The sequence below is a fragment of the Heterocephalus glaber genome, unplaced genomic scaffold (genome assembly GCF_053883595.1).
Source record: "Heterocephalus glaber isolate CG9 unplaced genomic scaffold, H.glaber_assembly_v1.0 deba00001531, whole genome shotgun sequence".
Lineage (NCBI taxonomy): Eukaryota > Metazoa > Chordata > Mammalia > Rodentia > Bathyergidae > Heterocephalus > Heterocephalus glaber.
Window position 1 is genome coordinate 3,778,795 of NW_028258329.1, and position 20,067 is coordinate 3,798,861.

A 20,067-nucleotide genomic window follows, 5' to 3' on the forward strand; every position below is an offset into this window, starting at 1 on the left:
CCCCACCCCGACCCAAACACCAGGGATTCTGACCCGAACGCCTCCAAAGGGCCCGGCCTTCGCCCTTCACCATCACCTGCCACGTGGTCGGGATGGCCGAGGCGAGGGGCCAGGACACCAGAGACAGCCTCGGAGGGGAGGGGAAAGTTCGGCTGCTTCGCCGGCCTGGACACCTGCTGAGCTCTGTCCCGCTCGGTCCCAAAGGTGCGGGGGGAAAAAGGGCTTTCTGCCTAGGCCCGCAAGGCTTTGGTGTCTTTTAATGCTTTTGAATCAGCACGTGACTACTAAGGATTAGGCAGGGCTTCTGGAAACCAGGTAACGGTATTAAGTATTTAGGCTGTGAACCTGCTCCGCAAGTGGAGGAGCTGCGTGTCACGGCGGCGGGCACGTGAGCTCCAGAGAAACAGACCGTCCTTTAAGCCAAACTAGGGGAGGGGCGTTGCCAGCCCCTGTATTTTCTCATCTTAGTGTGAAAACCAAAAGTCAAAGGAGACGAGAGAAACAACTTCCACAGCTGAATAGCGACCAAGCGGCGTCGCGCCAAACGGGAAGCGATGCCCTGGGGTCTGGGGCCAGCGCAGTCGCGGCGCCCCGGAAGCCGGCTCCGGCCCCCGCCTCGTGCAGGTGCCTGCCACTGCCCGGTCCCACCCAGGCAGGTAAGGGCTGGGCCCCGGCGAGCGGCCTCCCGGGGACTCGCCTCCCGGGGACGGGATGGCGCCGCTGGGCAACGAGACCTCCGCGCGACCCCACCGGCCGGATGGGCGGGGTCCGGGGCCCGGGACCGCCCCCCGTGTCGGTCAGCGCCGCCGAGGGCTCTGGTTAGAACAACTTAAACCTTAGAAGGCTGGAAAAATTACAGGAAGGGGACAGCGAAGGATGTGCCCAGTGGCTGAAGCGAGCCCTGTACCCGCGGGAACTTCGCCCGCCATGCGCCCCAGCCGGTCCCTCCCCTCCGCGGCGCGCTCCCGGTGCTCCGGGAGGAGGCCGGGGGACCCGCGAGCGGACACCTACGCCCGGCTCCCGGAGCCCCGGCTCCCGGAGCCCCAACTCCCCGCAGCACCCGGAGGCCGCGTGCACCTGCTTGCGCCACCCCTGAGCCCGCGCGAGTCCCAGCCCCCCGGCCGATGACGGTGACGACATCCACCCCCGGCCCCGCCCTGCGCGCCCCAGAGGGAGGGGGCGTGCCCCGCGGGGGCGCGGTCGCCGGGCGGGCGCCGGCTGGAGAGCGGGACCCGCCCCACGAGCACTCGAGGCCAGGCCGACGGGGAGTGGGCCAGGGAATGGGCTGGGGACGGGGCCGGGCCGGACCCCGACCCGCGCGGCCTCCCCCGCCGCTCCTGCGCTGTCCCCACCCGTCCCGCGCCGGCAGTCAGCCGGGGGCGTGGCTGGGCGCTCACGCCGGGCCCTGGCCTTGAGCTCGGGGCGCCCGGCGCCCCACTGACCTGTGTGAGTTCTCAGGTGCGCCTTGAGGTGCGAAGATTTCCCATAAACTTTCTCGCAGCCCGCGTAGTGGCACTTGTGCTTCCTCTGCGGGGACTCGAGGTCGGCGCGACTTCGGCCCCGCCGGCCCCTTTGTCTGAGGCCGGGCTCGCCGCTGCCCGCGGGTCCCGGGTCCCGCTCAGGCTCCAGCCCCGCTTCGGGCTCGCTCCACGCCGGGCTGGGGGGCGCGGCCGCCGCGCTTTCCCCACCGGGCGCGACGGGCTCGGGGGCGGGCGGCGGCGGCGCGGGGGGCGCGGGCGGCAGGCGGCAGGGGGTCCTCGCCTTCCGGGCGGCGGCGCCCTCTCTGCGCTCGGCCGGGGCGGGCGGCGGCGCCTGCTGGTTGAGGTCCGCTAGGATTCGGGCCACCACGAAGAGCGAAGCGCTGTCCTTGCCGTCGCGCCGCTCCTCGGCTCGGGGCAGCGCGGGGGCAGCACTGGCGGCCGCGCCCTCGGGCCGGGGCTCCGGGCCCTCCCGTGGCCCGTGCACGACCGCGCGGCTGGACATGGACACGAGGCACTCGGCGGCGAAGTGGTCCACATAGGCGGCGGCTGCCATGCTGCAGGCTCGGCGGGCGGCGGCGGTGCGGGGCGCTCGAGTCGAGTTGTCAGCGGCGCATCCGCACCCACGGCCTCCGGAGAGCGGGCGGCGGCGGGGGGCGGGGGCGCGGCGCGCCCTCCTCGGCTGGGCTGGGCTGGGCTGGGCCAGGCCGGGCCGGGCGCGCAGCCGCCTGTGCCGTCACCCGCGCGGCTCCGCGTCCGCGAGGCACCCGCCTGGCCGGGCACCGAGGCACGAGTGCATGTGGGGCGCGGGCGAGTGGGCTCCGCGCGGCGTCAGGGGTAGCCGGCCCTAAGGATGTCGAGTGGCGACGTGAGGGACGACCGCGTCAAGTCGCGGCCGCAGCTTCGCCGCGCATTGTGGCAGGCGGGACCGCAGCCGTGCGCGCCGCTGGTCGGTGTGGGCGGCCCGGCCCCGGGGGTGGGCGGGGCCGGGGCCACATCTGGACCCGACGTCAGCCCCCAGCCACATCCTGGCGGCGCAGGTTACAGGCGGCACCCGCGAGGAGCTGCGCGCGCGGAGGGGGCGGGGAGCCTGGAGCGCGCACCGACGGGACCGAGCAGTCGCGCGCTCGCGCCTGGGGAGAGGGCGTGGCCACTGGCAAGGGTGGACACCATTGGTGTGTGAAGACCCCGTCAGGCCAATCCGGGCCTCGGGAGGGCGCACCCGGCCGCCGGGCCTGCGCGCCAGTGGGCGTGATCCCTGCCGGTGGGAGGAGGGGCGGAAGCTGGAGCGGGGCGCGGTGACGCACGACGTGGGGGGGGGGTCGGGGTGCAGCCCCGAGGCGCCGCCGCCCGAGTCCCCACCGCCTGGGCCCCGTGGGGCTTTTTCCTGCCTGGCTTTTGTGCGGCGGTAGCCTGGGCCGGCCGCTCCGGGGCACGCTCTGGAGGTCGCCCTTTTGTCCCCCAGCCCCGCCCGCCGGCGAAGGCCGCGCCTCTCCCAAGCTGGGGCGCTCACGCCGCTAGCACCCGGCCGGCCCCACCGCTCGCCGTCTCCACGCTGGGCCCTTGCCGGGCTCCGGGCGTCGGCGCGCTCTGGCGGGAGCGGGGTCGGAGCGGGGTCGCTTGTGTCGCGGCGGGACCAGCCTCGGGCTGGCGACCCGCCTGACAGCCCGGTGCTCGCACGAGTGAGCTACGTGCCGGGGCGGCGGGCGCCGCTGAAGCAGGGAACGCTGGGCCCCTTCCTTTCCTCCCGCCCAGGCGGGCTGCCAACTTCTCGAGGCTGCCCTTCTCCCTCCGCGGTCGGAGAGGCTTCAAAGGCCACCAGCTGCGAGGACCGCGCCCCACCCACACCCACGTCTGGGCCTCTCGGAGGAAATGCTCAGCCGCGCCCCGCTGGCGGCCTCCCTGCGCGGGCCGGCGACTCGCACCGCCCCCCCAGCCCACACCCCCATTTTCCAGCCCTAGGCCCTCAGCGGAGAAGCCGGTGCTTCACTTCCTACTGCCTCCCAGCTGAGCTTGACACTCCCTTTATAAGGTCACCTTTTCCGGACCCTCTGGCAGCCCCTGCCCGGGCACGCCAGACCAGGGCTACCGTGCTTAATGGTCCTTGGACAAGTCAGCCACCGCGCAGAGTCCCAAGGACCCAGTGGACCGGAGGAGAGGTTAGGGAACATCATCTTGTTCACAGAATTAAATTCTCGATTAATTTGGAGCTTAGGTAGGAAAGACTTCGATTTCCAGGTAATAGGGGAAACTGCCATTTGGGTTGCTTGTTAGGACAAACTGTCACCTTGTGTCAGCGTTTGAGTATCCTGGATATCTGTTACATTCCCTCCTGCTGATGGCCTTGCTGCCCTGTGTGGGGGACAACAAAGCTTGCTGACCCAGATCACTTCCCGGTAGCAGAGTCTCTGGCTGAAAGTAGTCATCTTTCTCCCTGATTGTGTTGATGACATCTAAGAGACTTACGTCCAGACTGAGTCATGGTTCAGAATGTACCTCCATCCCCACCATAGGTCACAGTCGATTCTTCATTAGAAAGGCCCTAGGCTGATTTACCAATGCTACATCCCTTCCCTGCCCCTCTCCAGCCAGCAGAATTCTGCGCATGCTTACAGGCGCCATCCTGCCACCTTCTCCAGGAGTCCGGCCTTCGTTCACAACGGGGGACCTCTGAGGAATGTGTACTATCCTAATCATTGGGCTAAGGCTGCTACCTTAAACGAGGGGAGGGCTAATGCCTGGGTCAAGAAACCACTGCTCTGACCCTCCCCAGCCTGTGGTTCCCCATGAGTACTCTGGCTGTGTTCTAAATACAAAACAACCCCTTTGTAAAAAATAAATAAATAAATACAAAACAACCCCCTGGCTGGTTCCTCGGTAATCTACTCATCCATCATTTGATGATTGTTGGAGCCTCAGGCTTGATCTCCTTTATCCCAAACCCATGTGGAAAATAGCTTGGAGATAGATACAATTCTATTCCCCAGTACATCTCACCATAACTGTGAGTCCGTGTTTTCCTTGCTTTGTAGGATTTTGGAAGAGACCGCCTGTGTATTTATGAGGGTGGGGCATCTCATTTCAGATGGAAAAAGCAGAATCAAGACCAACAGAGCTGGGAAGATAAGATGAGCAAGTGGCCCAAGGTGTTCCAGGCAGTGGAGAGATCAAAGGCTGGAAGGTGGTGGATGGATGGTGGGTGTTGAAGCTGATGTCTTGCAGAAGTCTCCGAAACATTTGTTGTAAAGCAGAACTCTGTGAGGGCAAGGAGAGCAAGAGAAAAGGTAACAGCAGCACAATTTTTGAAGCTGAAATACTCAGCAGACCTGCGAAAATGAAACACTCGGATGGTGGCCAGGAAGGAAGGTTCATGAGTGGGTGGCAGTGGGGACCTCCGGATGTGAGCGCGAAGGCTGAAAGAATTTAAGGAGGCCCAGGTTCCGGATCCCCTCCCCAGGCTCTCAAAGCCTGACAAGTGCCCCTTCCCATCCTGACAAAAGATTGTGTATTATCTGAAGAAGATAAAAGGAAACGCCTTGGGCTGGGGGACACTTGAACGTGTACAACAGGGGTACCACACTCGAGGATTAAATGCACATGTGGGTATTGGATGCTGAGGGTCACAAGCCCTGTTCTAGATGCAGAGAGCCAGAGGACCAGCAGAATCTTTCTGAAGGGACCAAGCCAGCCCAGGAGGAGCACCTAAATATTCTGATATCTGCACATGCCCATGTAACAGCCAGCTCCCTCTAGGGAAGGCCACAGTGAAGGCTGCTCTTCACACACAGGACTTGGAATCAGTCCTTCCCAGCAAGCATAAACAGCAGCCACAGCTGACCTCACATCTCAGGAAAGCCTGTGTTGTGGGATGCACAGCCACAGTAGATTTTTAAAGAGCAAGCCCTAGGAAACAAACCAAGCAAAGAGAAGTAAAACAGGAAAATTACCAGTAACGTTGCTAGGGAAATTTGAAAAAGATGTCTTAACTCATGAAGGGAGAACATACATCAAGAAATGTGGGGCCGGGGATTTAGCTCAGTGGTTCTGCCACCTGCCTCGAAAGCACAAGGACCCGAGTTCAGTCCCCGGTACCAAAAAAAAAAAAAAAATAGAAAGAAACGTGTGGGCTGGGGATTTAGCTCAGAGGTTCCACCGCTTGCCTCAAAAGCACAAGGTCCTGAGTTCGATCTCAGGTACCCCCCCGAAAAAAAAAAGGAAACGTGAAAAAAAACACAAGCCTGAATGTTGAACAGTTTCTCTTATATGGGAAACCCAAAGTATAAATAATTTAGAGAGCAAAATAAAAGGTAGATAATAGGAAACAGGGAGATCTTCTGCACATGGGAAGGAGGCCAAGAGCTGCAGGGAAAGGAAGGGAAGTGGAAGGAGAAAGAATTAAGATGGGTTATGCACATGTACCAACTCCCCACAATGAATGAAATCATTCATTAGTACCGTAAACATGTACTAATACAAAACTTAAAATTTTAAAAAGAAACACCCAGGGAGGAAAAGGTGTTCTTCAGAATTTAGAAGTAGGTAGCAGGGCCAGGGATTTAGCTCAGTGCTTCCGGCGCCTGCCTCACAAACGCAAGGTCCTGAGTTTGATCCCCGGTACCAAAAAAAAAAAAAGTAAGTAGCAGAAGTATAAAAGACAAAACCTTAAAAAAAATAGACAAAACCTTCAAAAGAAAGGAAGGGGAAGTCGAGGAAACCTCCATGAAAATAGAACAAAACAACAACAACAAATGGAAATAGGGGGAAAAAATTAAATTAGCCAGCCAGATTATTGATCAAATCTATAATAGGAACTCCATAGAGTGGTCAGAGAAAAGTGTCAGTAATTCAAGAAAAGTCCTTTTTTTTTTTTTCCGGTACCGGGAATCGAATTTGGGTCCTTGTGCTTGCGCAGCAGGCAGCAAAACCACTGAGCTAAATCCCCGGCCCCAAGAGAAGTCTTTATGACCAAAAAACATGTTCATAGGGCCGGGAATTTAGCTCAGTGGCATAGCACCTACCTGGCAGGCATGAGGTCCTGAGTTCAATCCCCAGTACCAAAAAAAAAAAAATGTTCACAGGACCCAAAGAGATCCCACTACAAGGTATATCACCAGTGAGTGTCAGAATATCAAGGACAAAAATGCCCTGACATTAGAAGCAGGTCATACTAACTGGAGTCAGAATGGCTGTGGGCTTCTCCACGGCAGCCAGTAGAAATTAGAAGGCAAGAAAACACCCTTGGGAAATGTAAAGGAAAATTCTTTTCCACCCTTCACCCAGACAAACTATAAACCTAGTGTAGTCACCATCCTTTCCCAGCAAGGATGTTTCCTGAGAAATGCCATCAGGCAATTTTATTATGGTCTGAATGAACATCGTACTGTGAGCTCTCGTAAACCTGCATGGTGTAGGTCAGCTAGTCCATGTGGCCTCCTGAGGAATGAAGAGACACCACTTGCTGCCTTTGTCCTGAGCCTACTGTGTGCTCTAGTTGGACAAGTGTCCCCAGAGGCCCAAGTGTGTTATATATTGGTCCCCTGCCCAGGTTCTCTTGGAGGCGGAGCCTGAAAGACCTTAAAGGGCCTTGTGAGAGGTCTTGGCTCGCTAAAGGAGTGCAGGTGAGGGGATATTGGGGCCTCTGCCTCTTGTCTTCCCTTCTGCCTCCCAGCCCCTCCGTGTGTCTGTCTGCTCGAGCTGTGCTCCACTGCCGCAGGCTGGGAGCAACAGGGCCAATCAGCCTTGGTCTGAGACCTCCAAAATCATGAGCCAAAATAAAGCTTTCCTGTTTTTTAATTATCTCAGGTATTTTATAACAAAGCCAAGATACTTTTATAATGAATTTTTATCAGGGGGAGTATACCTCCAAATAATGAAAAAAACATAGCACATGTATCCACCAGTAATACAGTCTTTTAATACCACTGTCAAGTATCATGTGCCTTGCACAGTTCTATGGCTAGACTTTTGTACGACTAGTGGCACAGCAGGTTGGTTTACACCAACATCACCACGAACATGTAGGTAATGCACTGTGAGGGCCGGGGATTTAGCTCAGTGGTTCTGCTGCCTGCTGCGCAAGCGAAAGTTCCCGAGTTCAATCCCCGGTACCAAAAAGACAATGTAATGCAGTGTGCTGTGATGCTGGAATGGCTACCACCTTGCAGGTGATGGGAATTTTTCACTCCATGACAGTCTTCTGGGATTATTGTATATGTGGTCTGTCAGCGGAAGCATCATTATGCAGTGTGACTGTATTTTTAGATGCCCAAGATCTCAAATTTCTCTCCCATGCCTCCTTTCTCATGGTAGGAAGGTACCAGAAATTATGTTCACCAAAATGAAGAAGCAAAACAGGGGAGGGGGCCCATGTGATCAGGAAGCAGGATGGAGAGAGGAAGTCCCAGGTGGGAGCTGCTGGCCTGGTATAGAGGTGAGCAGCCCAGGCTGAGGCGGGTCAGTCACGAAGAGCCCTCAGGAGGCTAAAGGGATAGAGTCCCTGGGACAGGCTTACCTCTGCCCAAGCTCTGTGACCATAATGAAGTGCCTGTGGGCACCAGGTAAGTGGAGCAGCTTCTGTATAGAGCATGCTGGTTGCTGTGGCAGAGACAACAGAAAAGCATCCACGCAAGTTTTACTCTTCTGCACACATGAAACACATTTCCCCTTCCCTGGGTTGGCCCGGCCCAATCTCATTGCCTTTGTCATCTGTGCCTAGAGACCAGGCAAGGTGAGGGGCATGGTGCGGTGTCCAGCTCTGTGGGAGGCTCAGTGGCTTCTTCATGAGGCTCAAGATTCCTCTTGGTCAGGCGACGTATGACCTAGAGGGAAGTTGTCTGCCCCTCCACCCCTCACGGTAACTTGGGTGTGCCTTATCCCCCAGGGTTCATATGCTGCAGACTTCATTCCCCCATGTGAGAATGGGCTGTTTTCAGAAAAAACAAATTTGACCCGAGTCATTCTGGCTTCCTGTCATGGCATGTGACCCCTCGTGCACGTGCTGCTACCCAGATGCCATCAGCAATGCTGTGACACGGCTGAGGGATCCTCACCAGCAGCCAAATTGATGGGGCTGTCAAGTGTGCACTTTCAAGACTGTGAGCTAGGTAAACCTCTTCTTTTTTTCTTTCATTTCTTTTCTTTCCTTCTTTCCCCCTCCCCATCTATACTGAGGATCAAACCCAGAGCCTTCACACTGAGTTACATCCCCAGGCATTTTTTTTTTTTTCTGGTACCAGGGATCAAACTCATGACCTTGTGCTTGCTGCTTGCAAAGCAAGCACAGCACCACTGAGCTAAATCCCTGTCCCTCCAGGCCTTTTAAAGCTTCTGTTGTTGTTGTTGTTTGAAACAGGGAATTGCCGAGTTACATATTGCCCAGGGTGTAGTCAAACTTGTGATCTTCTTCCTCTCGCCTCCAAGTAAACCTCTTTTCTTTATATAGTATCCAGCCTCAGGTATTTTGTGATAATAACAAAAGATGAACTAATATATCCTCTCCATACACATAGCAATACCCCGTGGTGCAAGAGACAGAATAACCTCGCAAAACAGCCCAATTTAGATAGGGATGAGGAGGGAGACTTGCAGCAGACAAAATCCACGACAATCCTGAAACCTTGCTGGGTAGATAATGCCCTGCCCTCATGGGAGAATTTTTATTTTTTTTGGTACCGGAGATCGAACTCAGGACCTTGCGCTTTCGAGGCAGGCAGCAGAACCACTGAGCTAAATCCCCAGCCCCTATGGGAGAATGTTCATTGAATAGTCTAAGCCCACTGCTGGGTAAACATGGCCACAGCCACTGCACTGGTCTCAGGCCCCTTGCTTCACCCTCAGGTGGTTTTTCCTTTGCTGTTATCCTTTCTCAGCTGCACAGAAAGTCGACACCCGGTAGTGTGCCCTCTTAGGGGCTGAGCAGCTCCCTCAGTGCACTTTCTGTGTACAGAAGATTAGCGATCAAGGCTTGCTTGAAATCTTTGTGACGGACTGCATTTGTCCTGGTTTGTGGCTTCAACATTACTAATATATCAGAATTGTGGTCAACCTCTTACCTGGTCTGTTTGACTTCACTCATCCTCTGAGCCTCTGTCTTTCCTGGTAGAGTGACACCTGTGGTCTCCTCTCTCTGAAACGTGTAAGTAATCTCAGGTGACAGTTTACCAAATCCAATGCAGTTCCATGCAGGAGTGGCCATACTTCCAAGGTCAGCTGTCTCACTAGGCATTTGACCCGCCTTGAGGCCAGTCCCACTTGGTCTCTGCTGCAGCAGCAGCCCACTCTGGGTTACCATTTTCTGCATCCCTCAGGACAAGCCAAGTCACGCTACAGTAGCACATAGTTCCAGAAACTCAGTTTCATACTAAAAGTTTAATCTCAGTACATCAGGAGTTCGGTAGGAACCCTGTATCATCATTGCCCTCAGCCTCAGATCAACAAAACAGACACTCTCTTGAATTGACAGTCATCATGGCAGAGGGGAAAGACTTTCTGGAAAGTCTTGAATTGGCAATTAACTGCTTAATCCAGAAGTAACACACCTCTCTTCTGGTCATACTGATCACATGGGCCATCTGCCGTAGACTGAATATTTGTGTCCTCTCAGATTCATTTCTTGAAATCTTAATATCCAGTGTCGTGATATTTAGAGGTGGGATCTTTGGGCCGTAATTAGATCATGAGAATGAAGCCCTCAAGAAGGGACTTGGTATCCTTAAAAATAGCCTCCAGGGCCGGGGATTTAGCTCAGCGGCACCATGCCTTGCAAGCTCAAGGTCCTGAGTTCAATCCCCGGTACCAAAAAATAAAAACAAGTGCCTCCACAGAACCTTTCCCTTCCCACCATGTGAAGTTACAGTGAAAAGACAATCATCTGTGAACCAGGAAGCAGGGCCTCCCAGACACCAGATCTATTGGCATCCTGATCTTGGGCTTACCAGCCTGCAGAACTGTGAAAAAGCAATTATCTGTAAGCCACCCAGTCTGTGGTAACTTGTACTAGCCCTCCAAACAAGCAGAAACACCTTCCTACCCTACGAAAAGCCAGGAGTAGCCTCAAGGTGTCTGCAGAAGGCAAGGGCCGAGCTTCAGTGAAGTGCCACTGGTTTCCACGATACCTGATCTGACTAGAGGAGACTGAGGAAACTGGCAGAGTTAGGGGTTGAACAAATAAGTAGATGGTAACCTAAAGGATCAGAAAAGACAAGTGCTCCAAAGGGAACAAGAGAAAGTTCTTTGCAGTTCGGTGTAGTTGCATAGTATTGCGTAAAGGTGATAATAATCACTGAACACCAATCAGCGTTTTTGTACACCATGCTCATGAGGCATGGGCACTGTGGGGTGGACGTGTGGGCACAGGAGATGGGCAGGAAGGGAGCCGATCCACATCTGCATGATGAGAAGTCAGCACCCCGAACGAAAAACAAAATGAGGGATGCCGTGATGGGCAGAATGCTCAAGTAACCCCAACATTGTACTCCTGGCCTACACACACGTTCTCCCGGTTAATCACACAATAATCCAGGTGTTTCTATGCAGGGATTTTGCAATATAGTCTCTAATCCATTGACGTTATGATAGGCAGATCATCTGAGTGGATCTGAGCTCATCTGGGTGCGGAGGTCAGAAGCAAGGAGGTCAGAGAGACCAGAGGCTTGATGGGCATTTGAGGTGAGGACCGTTCTTCACTGCTGGCTTTGTGGCAGCAAGGATCATGGGCAGCCTCTGGTTTCTGAGAGTGGGCTCTGGCTGACAGCCAACTAGGAATGGGACCTGAGCCCTACAACCACCAATGACAGACTCCTACCACAGCCACCTGAGATTGGACGATGACCCCAAACCCGAGGGGAAGACAGCCTGGAGGCAGCACCTTGATTTTAGTTTTGTGAGACCCTGAGAGCAGAAAAGAGCAGAACCATACAGACCGCTAACCCACAGGCCATGAAATAATAAACACTAGCATCTTAAGCTCATAAGCTTGTGGCCATTTGTTATTCAGCATTGAAAAACAAACACCCACGCTATATGAATCGTGCAAATGCTTCGTTGAGGGGCAGAATCCACGTGGATGTACAGTTGGCCCCCAGTGTCCACTGGCTCCACATCTGTGTATTCGACTGGCCAGAGATCTAAAATATTTGAACAAAAATTACATTTGTACCAAGTATGTATAGACGTTTCTCTTGTCCTTATTCTCTAAACAATGTAGTAAGCAACTGTTTGCATAACATTTACATTCTGTTGGGTATTGCAAGTTGACTAGACATGATTTCAGGTGTATATCCCCGCCTCTGCGTGGGCTCTTTCAAGAGGGGGTCTCTAGGTGAGTCAGCTGCCATCATGACACCAGATACTTGAGTGACCAACTGAGAATGAGCAGAGGTTTCTCTTGGCTCACGACTGCGGTCTGTGAGCAGGGGACCCATTGCTTTGGATCTATGAGGAGGCAGTACATCATAGTGGGTGTGCGCGTCCGAACAAAACCACTTGCTTCATGACCTGGAAGCAGAAGAGAAGGAAAGGAGAGGGCTGGGGCTCACACCCGCCCCTAATGACATAAAGACCTCCCACTAGGCCCCGCCTTTTAAAGGTTCCCCCCTCTCTCAACACCACCACCCTGGGGACGAAGCTTTTAACACCATGGCTCTCAAAGCACATCTAAAATGCAGACAATAGCGGTCTCTGTTCCCTGCCTTCTCCTTCCTCTCTCCCAACTGGAAGTTTCCGATAACAGAGCTCCAGGGGATGATGGCGCCACCAAACAAAAGGAGCTTGGGACGCCTGACAAACAACACACTCATGTGTTTGAGCCATAATACAGTTTGGCACCCACCTGTCACTGGCACTTAGCCAAATTTAACTTACCCAAAGGTGGAAGATGGGGGCAGAGAGGAAAACAGTGAGGACTTGGTGCCAAGTGGAACATGGGTTGTGTTTTGTCCTGAACGTCATTCTCTAGGGCTGGCTTCCTGGCAGCCAGGCTATAAGATGCTGGTTCTTGTCACTGTCCTCCCTTCTTCCCAGGATATCTGCTGACTGTAGTCCTGCATCAGCCCGGAGGGGGAAGGGGCTGAGTTTACCCAGTATGTCACATAGGTCACTGTTCAACAGCACTCCCAATTCACATGCCGTGTCCTCCTCACCCAGTCAAGGGGTCGACGCGTTCCCTCACCTCTTTCTTTCCTCAGTTGCTCATAATGGCACCAAAGAGCTCTTCAATCCAAAGAAGACTCTGACCCCAAGGGTTTTGGTGACCCCAGCTCGACCATTACAGAATTGTTGGGTGAGGAACATCATGGTGAAGTCTCATCTCTGCCTCTAGCACTTTGACGTGTGACAAGGAGAACAAGCCATGCTCTTTTATATGACATGGGTGTAGAGAACCATTTTCATGTTCCATCTCCCAGTGGTCCAGAGTGTAAAATAATTCATCAAGTCCTAAATGATGAAAGCCAACTTCACATCTGGTGCACGTTTACATTGGGAAAGAGTAAGCCCAGAAATGCTTCTGAAACCCAGCCATGGAGACTGGAGAGATATTTAGAGAGTCTGCCACAAATGTATGAAAGGAGCATGTTAAGATGATGGATCATCCCATCCGGGGTTGCCAGAGCAGATGGCTCCCCTCTTCCAAATGTGGTGACTGACGTGGATCCCGCCCTCCTCTGTGATGACCTGGGAGGGTCTCTGGTCTCTGTGACAATTGTTTCTTCTTGTGTGCATCCCTCCCCCATGCATGCCTTGGTCATCTGCCATTCATGACGTGTGATCCTCTCCCTGGGTGGGTGCTCAGGGTCAAATGCTGCATTTCATCCTCTGACTCAGGTTCTTGCCAAGCCCAAGGTCAACAGCAGTAAGCCCCAACTTGTGGGCGCACCCTGACACACATAAAACAAGGACTTGGTGAGGAAAGTGCAGTACCCTCCCATTTATAGGTGAGATCACTGAGCCTCCATTTGGCCTAGAGCTTACTCAAAGCCCCACGTAGCAGGATGTAGAGCTCAGATCCTCAGCCTCTGATGGTCTCGCCTTGCAGCGAAGCCCCCACCAGGAGCCTATAGGAAGCCAACTAATTAATGTGGGAATTTATCAAATCAATTAAATTCAAGCTCTTGAGGGAACCCTATCTAATGAGTATCCCCATTAATGGGACTGGGAGGATTTACCAAGAACAATGTTGGCCAGGAGCACAGAGCAAATCTCTAACCCTTCACATCCTTCTCCTCCGGCTGCTTTCACAGCTCCCAATGTAGGGTGATATATTGAATGAGTCAGTAGTCATTAGACCTGATTTCATAGCTAACCAAGTTGATTTAAAATATTTCCAACATGTAATATGAGTTGGTTCTTTTTAGCCAAGCCTCTCTAAACTGGAGCTTTCTATTTGTTCTGAGGTATGAAACTTCTTTCATATGTAAAGCAGAGAGCTGCACAATCGGGGCTATTGATATTCCAGGGGGAAGAAAGAAGACGAAGAAATGTTTTTCCCCAAGGAAAGGGAAAGGTAGAAGTTGAAAATGAATCAGATTTAATCACATTCCAGGTAACTTGAGAGCAGCCCAGAGGCTTCCCTGACCTGAAGTCATTTCTTGAGAGTCCAGAGAGAATTTCCCCGGAAAGCACATGCGGGCCTCTGAGTGGCCCCTGCTGGGCCTCGGGGGGGCTGAACAGGATGGATTGCTCTTAGCTATCTGAGTCTCCCGGCCTGCCAGAGGTCCCAGGGCAGGCCCTGCACATGGGCACAGCAGCCACAAACCACTCTGCCAGGCCCCGTTCAGAGTCCAGGTGCACAAAGCAGTGGCTGATGTTCCAGGGCATTATGATTGGGGTTGTTTGTTACATGGTGCTATGGTTAGAAAGTGAACTCATTGCATGTGTTGGAAACTTGGTTCCCAGTGCAGTTGAGAGGTGGGAATTTAGAAGGGATTTTTCCACTCATGAGATAGAGCCCTCAATGGCCTAAACCATGCCTGGATGCATGGATGATTAGGTTATTGGCTTTGTTATAAAGGTAGCTGGCTGCGTCTCGCCACATGCTGCCCTCTGCCATGTCAGGAGGCAGCAAGAAGATCCTCACTGTGCTTGGACACACAGCCTCCAGAACCAGGAGTGAAATAAGCCTCTATTTTTAGAATAAATTATCTAGCCAGGCATGGTGACAAACACCTGTAATCTCAGTACTCTAGACAGATGAGTTAGCTAGAAATATTAGAGGCAGTCAGACAGGGCTAAGTCCTCAAGAGGGCCAGGACAAAGGTGAAACACAGCACAGCTGCACATCGGCTGAAAACCAGGCCTCGAGATGGAGACAAGATGACCAGACCCACACGCTTCTTCAAAGAACTGGGCTTAGTAAAGTATAGATAGGCATCAGCCACCCTGGGGTTGACCAGAGACTGCTGGACCCACCGCCCCCAGGAGGATCCTTGTTCTTTCCATCCGTGCTTGTTACAGGACTTGCTTCCCAATTGGACCACCATTACCTAAGTGACCACACTTGTTACCTTATTGGATGTTCATGGCTGTGACCCACATTGTACCCATGTGGGTGTCACCCTGTAAAACTCCTCTGTGAAATGGGGTCCCCGGCTACCCACTCGGGACCCCTCCTGCCCCTCAGGAGCCTTCCTATCAATAAATATCTTCCTACTTTTTTTTTTTTTTTTGGTACCGGAGATTGAACTCCTCGAGTCCTTGCGCTTGCGCAGCAGGCGGTGAAACCACTGAACTAAATCCCCGGCCAATCTTCCCACTTTTAACCTCCATCATTCCTAGGACTCATTCCTCGATTTCTAGAGAACAAAAACTTGGCATATCATACAGTTAACAGGTTGGGAGATACAATATTTCATACTTCATATTTCCCGTGACACCAGCACCCTCAAAAGGCTGAGGCAGGAGAATCGCTGTGAGTTCAAGGCCAACCTGGACTACATAGTGAGATCCTGACTCAAAATAACCAAAAATAAATGCATAATCTAGTCTATGATATTTAGTTATAGCAACAGAAAACAGACCAAGACAGCAGTAGTAACTGGAACAAGCATAACCAAGAAAAGGAAAGTGATCCTTTCTATCCCCAGGGTCTGGGAGCCATGGAAGTCCTTGGTCTGACACCTGAACATGGGTGAACAGAGGCATTTTCAGATCACTTGGCCAATCCTGTGTCTGACTTAGGGACTAGTTGGGGTTCTTTGGTGGGACCTCAAGTGGCAAGCTCTCTGCCTCCTCACACCTGAAGTGGGGAGTGACACTGATATAGGGGAAATCAATATAACTCCCAACCTGCTAGATATCAGATACGCCGAGTTCATGTTCCTCAAATTGCAAGGATGAATTCTAAGTTACAAGGGGAGTTGAGAGTAGGAAAATTTTTTGAGAGAGAGCTCCTGAGAGACAGAAGGGGACCTGAAAGTGGGTTGCCACAGAGCCCGATTTTCTGAGAGTGTTATCGAGCAAAACCATGAGGTGGGTACGAGGTGGGTCAAATTATAGTCAACCAATAAGATTACAAGTAGGGCTGCTGGGCTAATATTGATCCAGTAGTAGCAAGGACATATGGATGACATCATTAACCTTGGCCGATAATCTATAGTTTCAGTCTTGTCTTTAGTCTTGGTCTTGATGGGAGAAGATGGCCCACCCCTAATGAGATAATGGTTTATTTATATGGCAAATCTCAAGAGTGGTACCAATAATCTCATGGTTTTGTTTACTGCTTAGGGAAGTATGCAAATCTGGCCATCGTGGATTTTAATCTTCTTCAGATGCACCTCCAGCCACAGCTGTGATGTGTTTTCATCTTCTGCACTGAGCTCCTCAAGGGCCCAGTGCTGTCTGACTGCCTGTAATATTTCTACCTGACTTAGCTGTCTATAATAACACCATCTTCCCTCCACACTTCCGTCTGACCAATGACCACTTAGTGTCCTTGCAGCCCAGCACCTCCTCAGGGAGATGACTGTGGCCATCCCAGATTTGGCCTTCAACACACTCTCCAAAATCCCATGCATCAACAGCTTCCTTATTGTATCTTTATTAATTTGAAATACATTTTAAAGCTTTAAAAAGTGAAAGTCTCAGGAAAATAACCATTTCTCTGCTTTCTGCCATCTTTTATACCATCCACGGGCCAGATTTTTATTATTATTTTTTAATGCATTGTGACAGCCATTGCTAATGGTTCACTATTAGGCAGCTATTGCTGTGTAACAAAGTAGCCCAAAAGTTAATGGCTCAGAATAACAGTAAACACTTCTGTGCTCAGATATCACAAGGCATCATTTCTACCATATTTATTAGTGGTCTCTTCTAAGTCTTCCCCAGATTCCAACCAAGGGGAATTAGACTCTACCTCTTAAAGGAAGAAATGTCTGAAATTTGGGGATATTTTGTAAAATTGAGGTCGGATAGAAGATATAAAGCTAGATAGAAAAACGGCAAGGAAGCTGCAGCCCCAGAACACAAGCTCAGTGTATTTGGTGTATTTACTCTTTTTCCTTCTCCCAAAACAGGAAATCTGGGCAACTCCCTTTCATCTGCAAACAGGTCTGCCCACTCCCTTTTGCTTGCAAATTGTCCTCTTTCATCCATAAATGGACCCCCTTTTGGCATTTCTCATTATGTCACTAGGGGTGGGCCAACCTCTCCTACCCACTAAGACTAGGACTAAGACTATAGATTATCAAATTCCACAGATTTCCACCTCCCCAAACACAAAAGACCCTCAGTTCCCAACTCTACTGTGCCTCATTTCTTTGAGCATCCAAACTCTGCTTTTACCTTGAATAAATCCTTCTCAGGCCTCCTTTACTGACATGTCACAAAAATCTTTCCATAATGGGAGTCAGCAAACCTGCATACTTGTTTTTTTTTTTTTTTGGTACCAGGGATTGAACTCAGGACCTTGTGCTTGTGTGGCAGGCGGCAGAACCACTGAGCTAAATCCCCGGCCCATGCATACTTATTTTAAAGGGCTGGGCTAAGTTCCTTATTTTGGCCTTGGGGACCCTCATACCCAGGCTGTGACAAAACCACCGTATCTACTCAGTATCCATGATTTCTTTCTTCATATAATTTTATTCTAGACAGTAAGATGCTTGGCCAGAAGACTGCATTTCTCAGCCTCCCTGAAAGGGACCAAGGGTTAGTGAGGTGGAGACAGAAGTTTTCGGGTGAAGCTTACCAGAAATGACTTTAAGAATGAAAGAAACAGCTGGCATGTGCCCTTCTTTTTGCTTGCTGATTGGTATGAAGATATCATCATTGGTGTTACAGCAGCCATTTTATGAATATGAGGCAGCCTCGAGCCTGGAAAATATGTGCTAGAAATGAAAGAGAAAACTGGTTGGAGCCTGACTCCCTGATGAAATCACCGAGCTTCCCATAATTTCTTTGGACTGGCTAACATGAAACTTTTACAAGGTAGAGATCTAAGAGTTCTTAATGTTAAGCCTTGGTCACCATCAGATTGACACGGGTCCTAACTGATAAACTCATCTTATTCTTTTGTCCAACCTAGCTCACACAGAACTCATGCTGGTGCTTCTAGGCTCCCTTCGTTTATCGTATCCTCCTACAAAGGACCTAGTGTTTTTGATATCTGTAAATTAAATTGCTGAAGGGAGTTGATTGACCCAGATAATCACAGCGACCTAAGTCATGAGCAACCACCAGATGGGCCAGAGGCCTGGGGCCACTCCTGGTCCGATCAGCTGTGGCCTTTGGGGAATCAGTAACGCTGCACACTTCCATAAAATCCCTGGTGTCTGCCTGCAGGACAGAGCTGGGTGAGACCAGGAGGGGCTGTGCTCCAGCACAGGAGAGGGGGCTCAATGAGAGTAGCTCTCGTCACCTCTGAGGGCTCATCTCCACAACGGAGAGGTGGCCTTTCAGTCCTTTCTGCTGTGAGTCAGAATAAGACCTGTCCAGCCGTCCCAGGCAGACCGATGGCCAGCAGTCCTGGAGTCCTGTCTCTACCACCACCGTGCTGTGGACATTGACGCAAATCAAGCTACGCCCTGGAACTGTTTCCTCATGAGTTACTATTGCTATGTGAAACTCACCCTAAATGTAATGCCTTGAGCATTTATCTTGCTCATAGCTCTGCTGTTTGGATAAGGCTTAGACAAGATGGTTTCCCCTGCTACATGCAGGACTGCTGGGAAGGCTCACCTCCAAGATGGCACATGCACATGGCAGGCCATTGTCCCTGCTGTTCACTGGGGGCTCAGGCAAGACAGTGGCATTTTTATGTCCTGGCACCTGGAAGTCACAGGGCCACATTTCCGTAACACTTTAGTCAAAGGGTCCATTGAGTTCAGGGGAAGGTGGACATAGATCTCACCTTCCTAATGGGCACGTGGCAAAGTTCTGGGGGGCACTGGAATGGAGACTGTACTCTGGCGTTCTTTAGGAAACAGTTAGCGAGGCCGTGTCCTCAACATGCTGAAGTATGAGGGAATCTGATTTTACCGCGATCCATAGGACAGTGGGAACTCTGAAAGCCACATCCCAGTCTTCCTTACCTTCTGCCAGGAAACCAAGTTTCTTTTTGAGAAAAGAGATATTTTTCTTTTTAAACTATAATTTCACAAGTGCCAATGTGAGATAGATCTTGTGTGTGTGTGTGTGCACGTGTGTGTGTGTGTGTGTGTGTGTGTGTGTGTGTGTAGTTCTGGATTCAACCCAGAGCCTCTCACTGAGCTCCATCCTCAGCCCTTTATTTATTCATATTTTGAGACAGGGTCTTGCTAAGTCACTAATTTGCCTCGGTGGGGGGCCTCTAGAACCAGATAGACCAGAATTTTTGTCGGGCAGGAAAGGGACTGTCAAGGGTCAGTTCCAAAGGTAGTGCCCAAGGCCGTTTTCCAGAGGAACACCCTGAGCTGACCCCCCCAAGAGCCTGGCTCGCTGGCCGCACCCTGGATCTGTCTCAGAGACAGAAAAGACTGCAGTCCCTGAGTTTCCCAGCCTCCCTTGCAGCTGATGTGCATGTGACAGCGTCAGGACCTGTGGGATCCAAGGGGACCCAGCGAAACCCTTGCAGCCATCTACCCCCCGGCACCCACCCACCGAAGCTCAGGGCCTTGCTGGAGCTTCAGGAGCTGCCTGAGGCCCGAGGAGCTTCCTGGCCTCCCTGCTGGCGATTCTGGGCTACTCGCCCAGGAGGAACAAGAGCTCCATGTCCTGCAGCATGGCTGTCCAGGACTCCAGGACGGTGCCTGGCCAGCACTGCGCCTCCCAAGGACACAGTGAGCAGCGCCCGCTGGCCACTCCCTTGGAAGGGCCTGGAGGGATGGTCCTGGGGATGCTGGGACTCTGGGCCCGGAGAACCACCTGATGGGTGACAGCGGGGCTGCTCCTTGCCCGGTTCCCACTCTTTTCTCTCCTGCAGAACTTGCCCTGTCTGCTCTGCTACCCTGGAACCTCTCAGCTGTCATCCCCTGGGCGCTTCCCCTCCTTGCACTGTCACGAAGCTCAGCTCCAGCTTCCTCTGTGGACCCTGGAGTCCTCAGGGACAGAGCCCAGAGGAGACCTGGTAGACAGCCCGTGGCCCACCGTGATTCCCACAGCAGGTCCAGTCTGCCGAGGG

The 20,067-nt window shown here is 52.5% G+C and overlaps 1 protein-coding gene and 1 long non-coding RNA gene across 3 annotated transcripts in view; one reads left to right on the forward strand and one right to left on the reverse strand.

The window, feature by feature from the left end:
- Klf13 (KLF transcription factor 13) overlaps positions 1-2,560 on the reverse strand; it is a 44,596-nt gene extending 42,036 nt beyond the window's left edge. The window contains exon 1 of the mRNA XM_004852647.4: positions 1,443-2,560. Within this exon, the coding sequence (XP_004852704.2) occupies positions 1,443-2,034 (592 nt within the window). The 5' untranslated portion in view covers positions 2,035-2,560. The remainder of the gene's footprint in view (positions 1-1,442) is intronic.
- LOC110350714 (uncharacterized) lies at positions 135-18,807 on the forward strand. Of its 2 annotated transcripts, XR_002397454.2 has the most exons (4): positions 135-656; positions 4,564-13,408; positions 13,868-14,016; positions 17,561-18,807. It is a non-coding gene; the product is annotated as an uncharacterized LOC110350714 (long non-coding RNA). The 2 variants fall into 2 exon arrangements; XR_015441643.1 differs by lacking the exon at positions 17,561-18,807 and having other exon boundaries at positions 13,868-15,128.
- Positions 18,808-20,067: the final 1,260 nt, after the last annotated feature.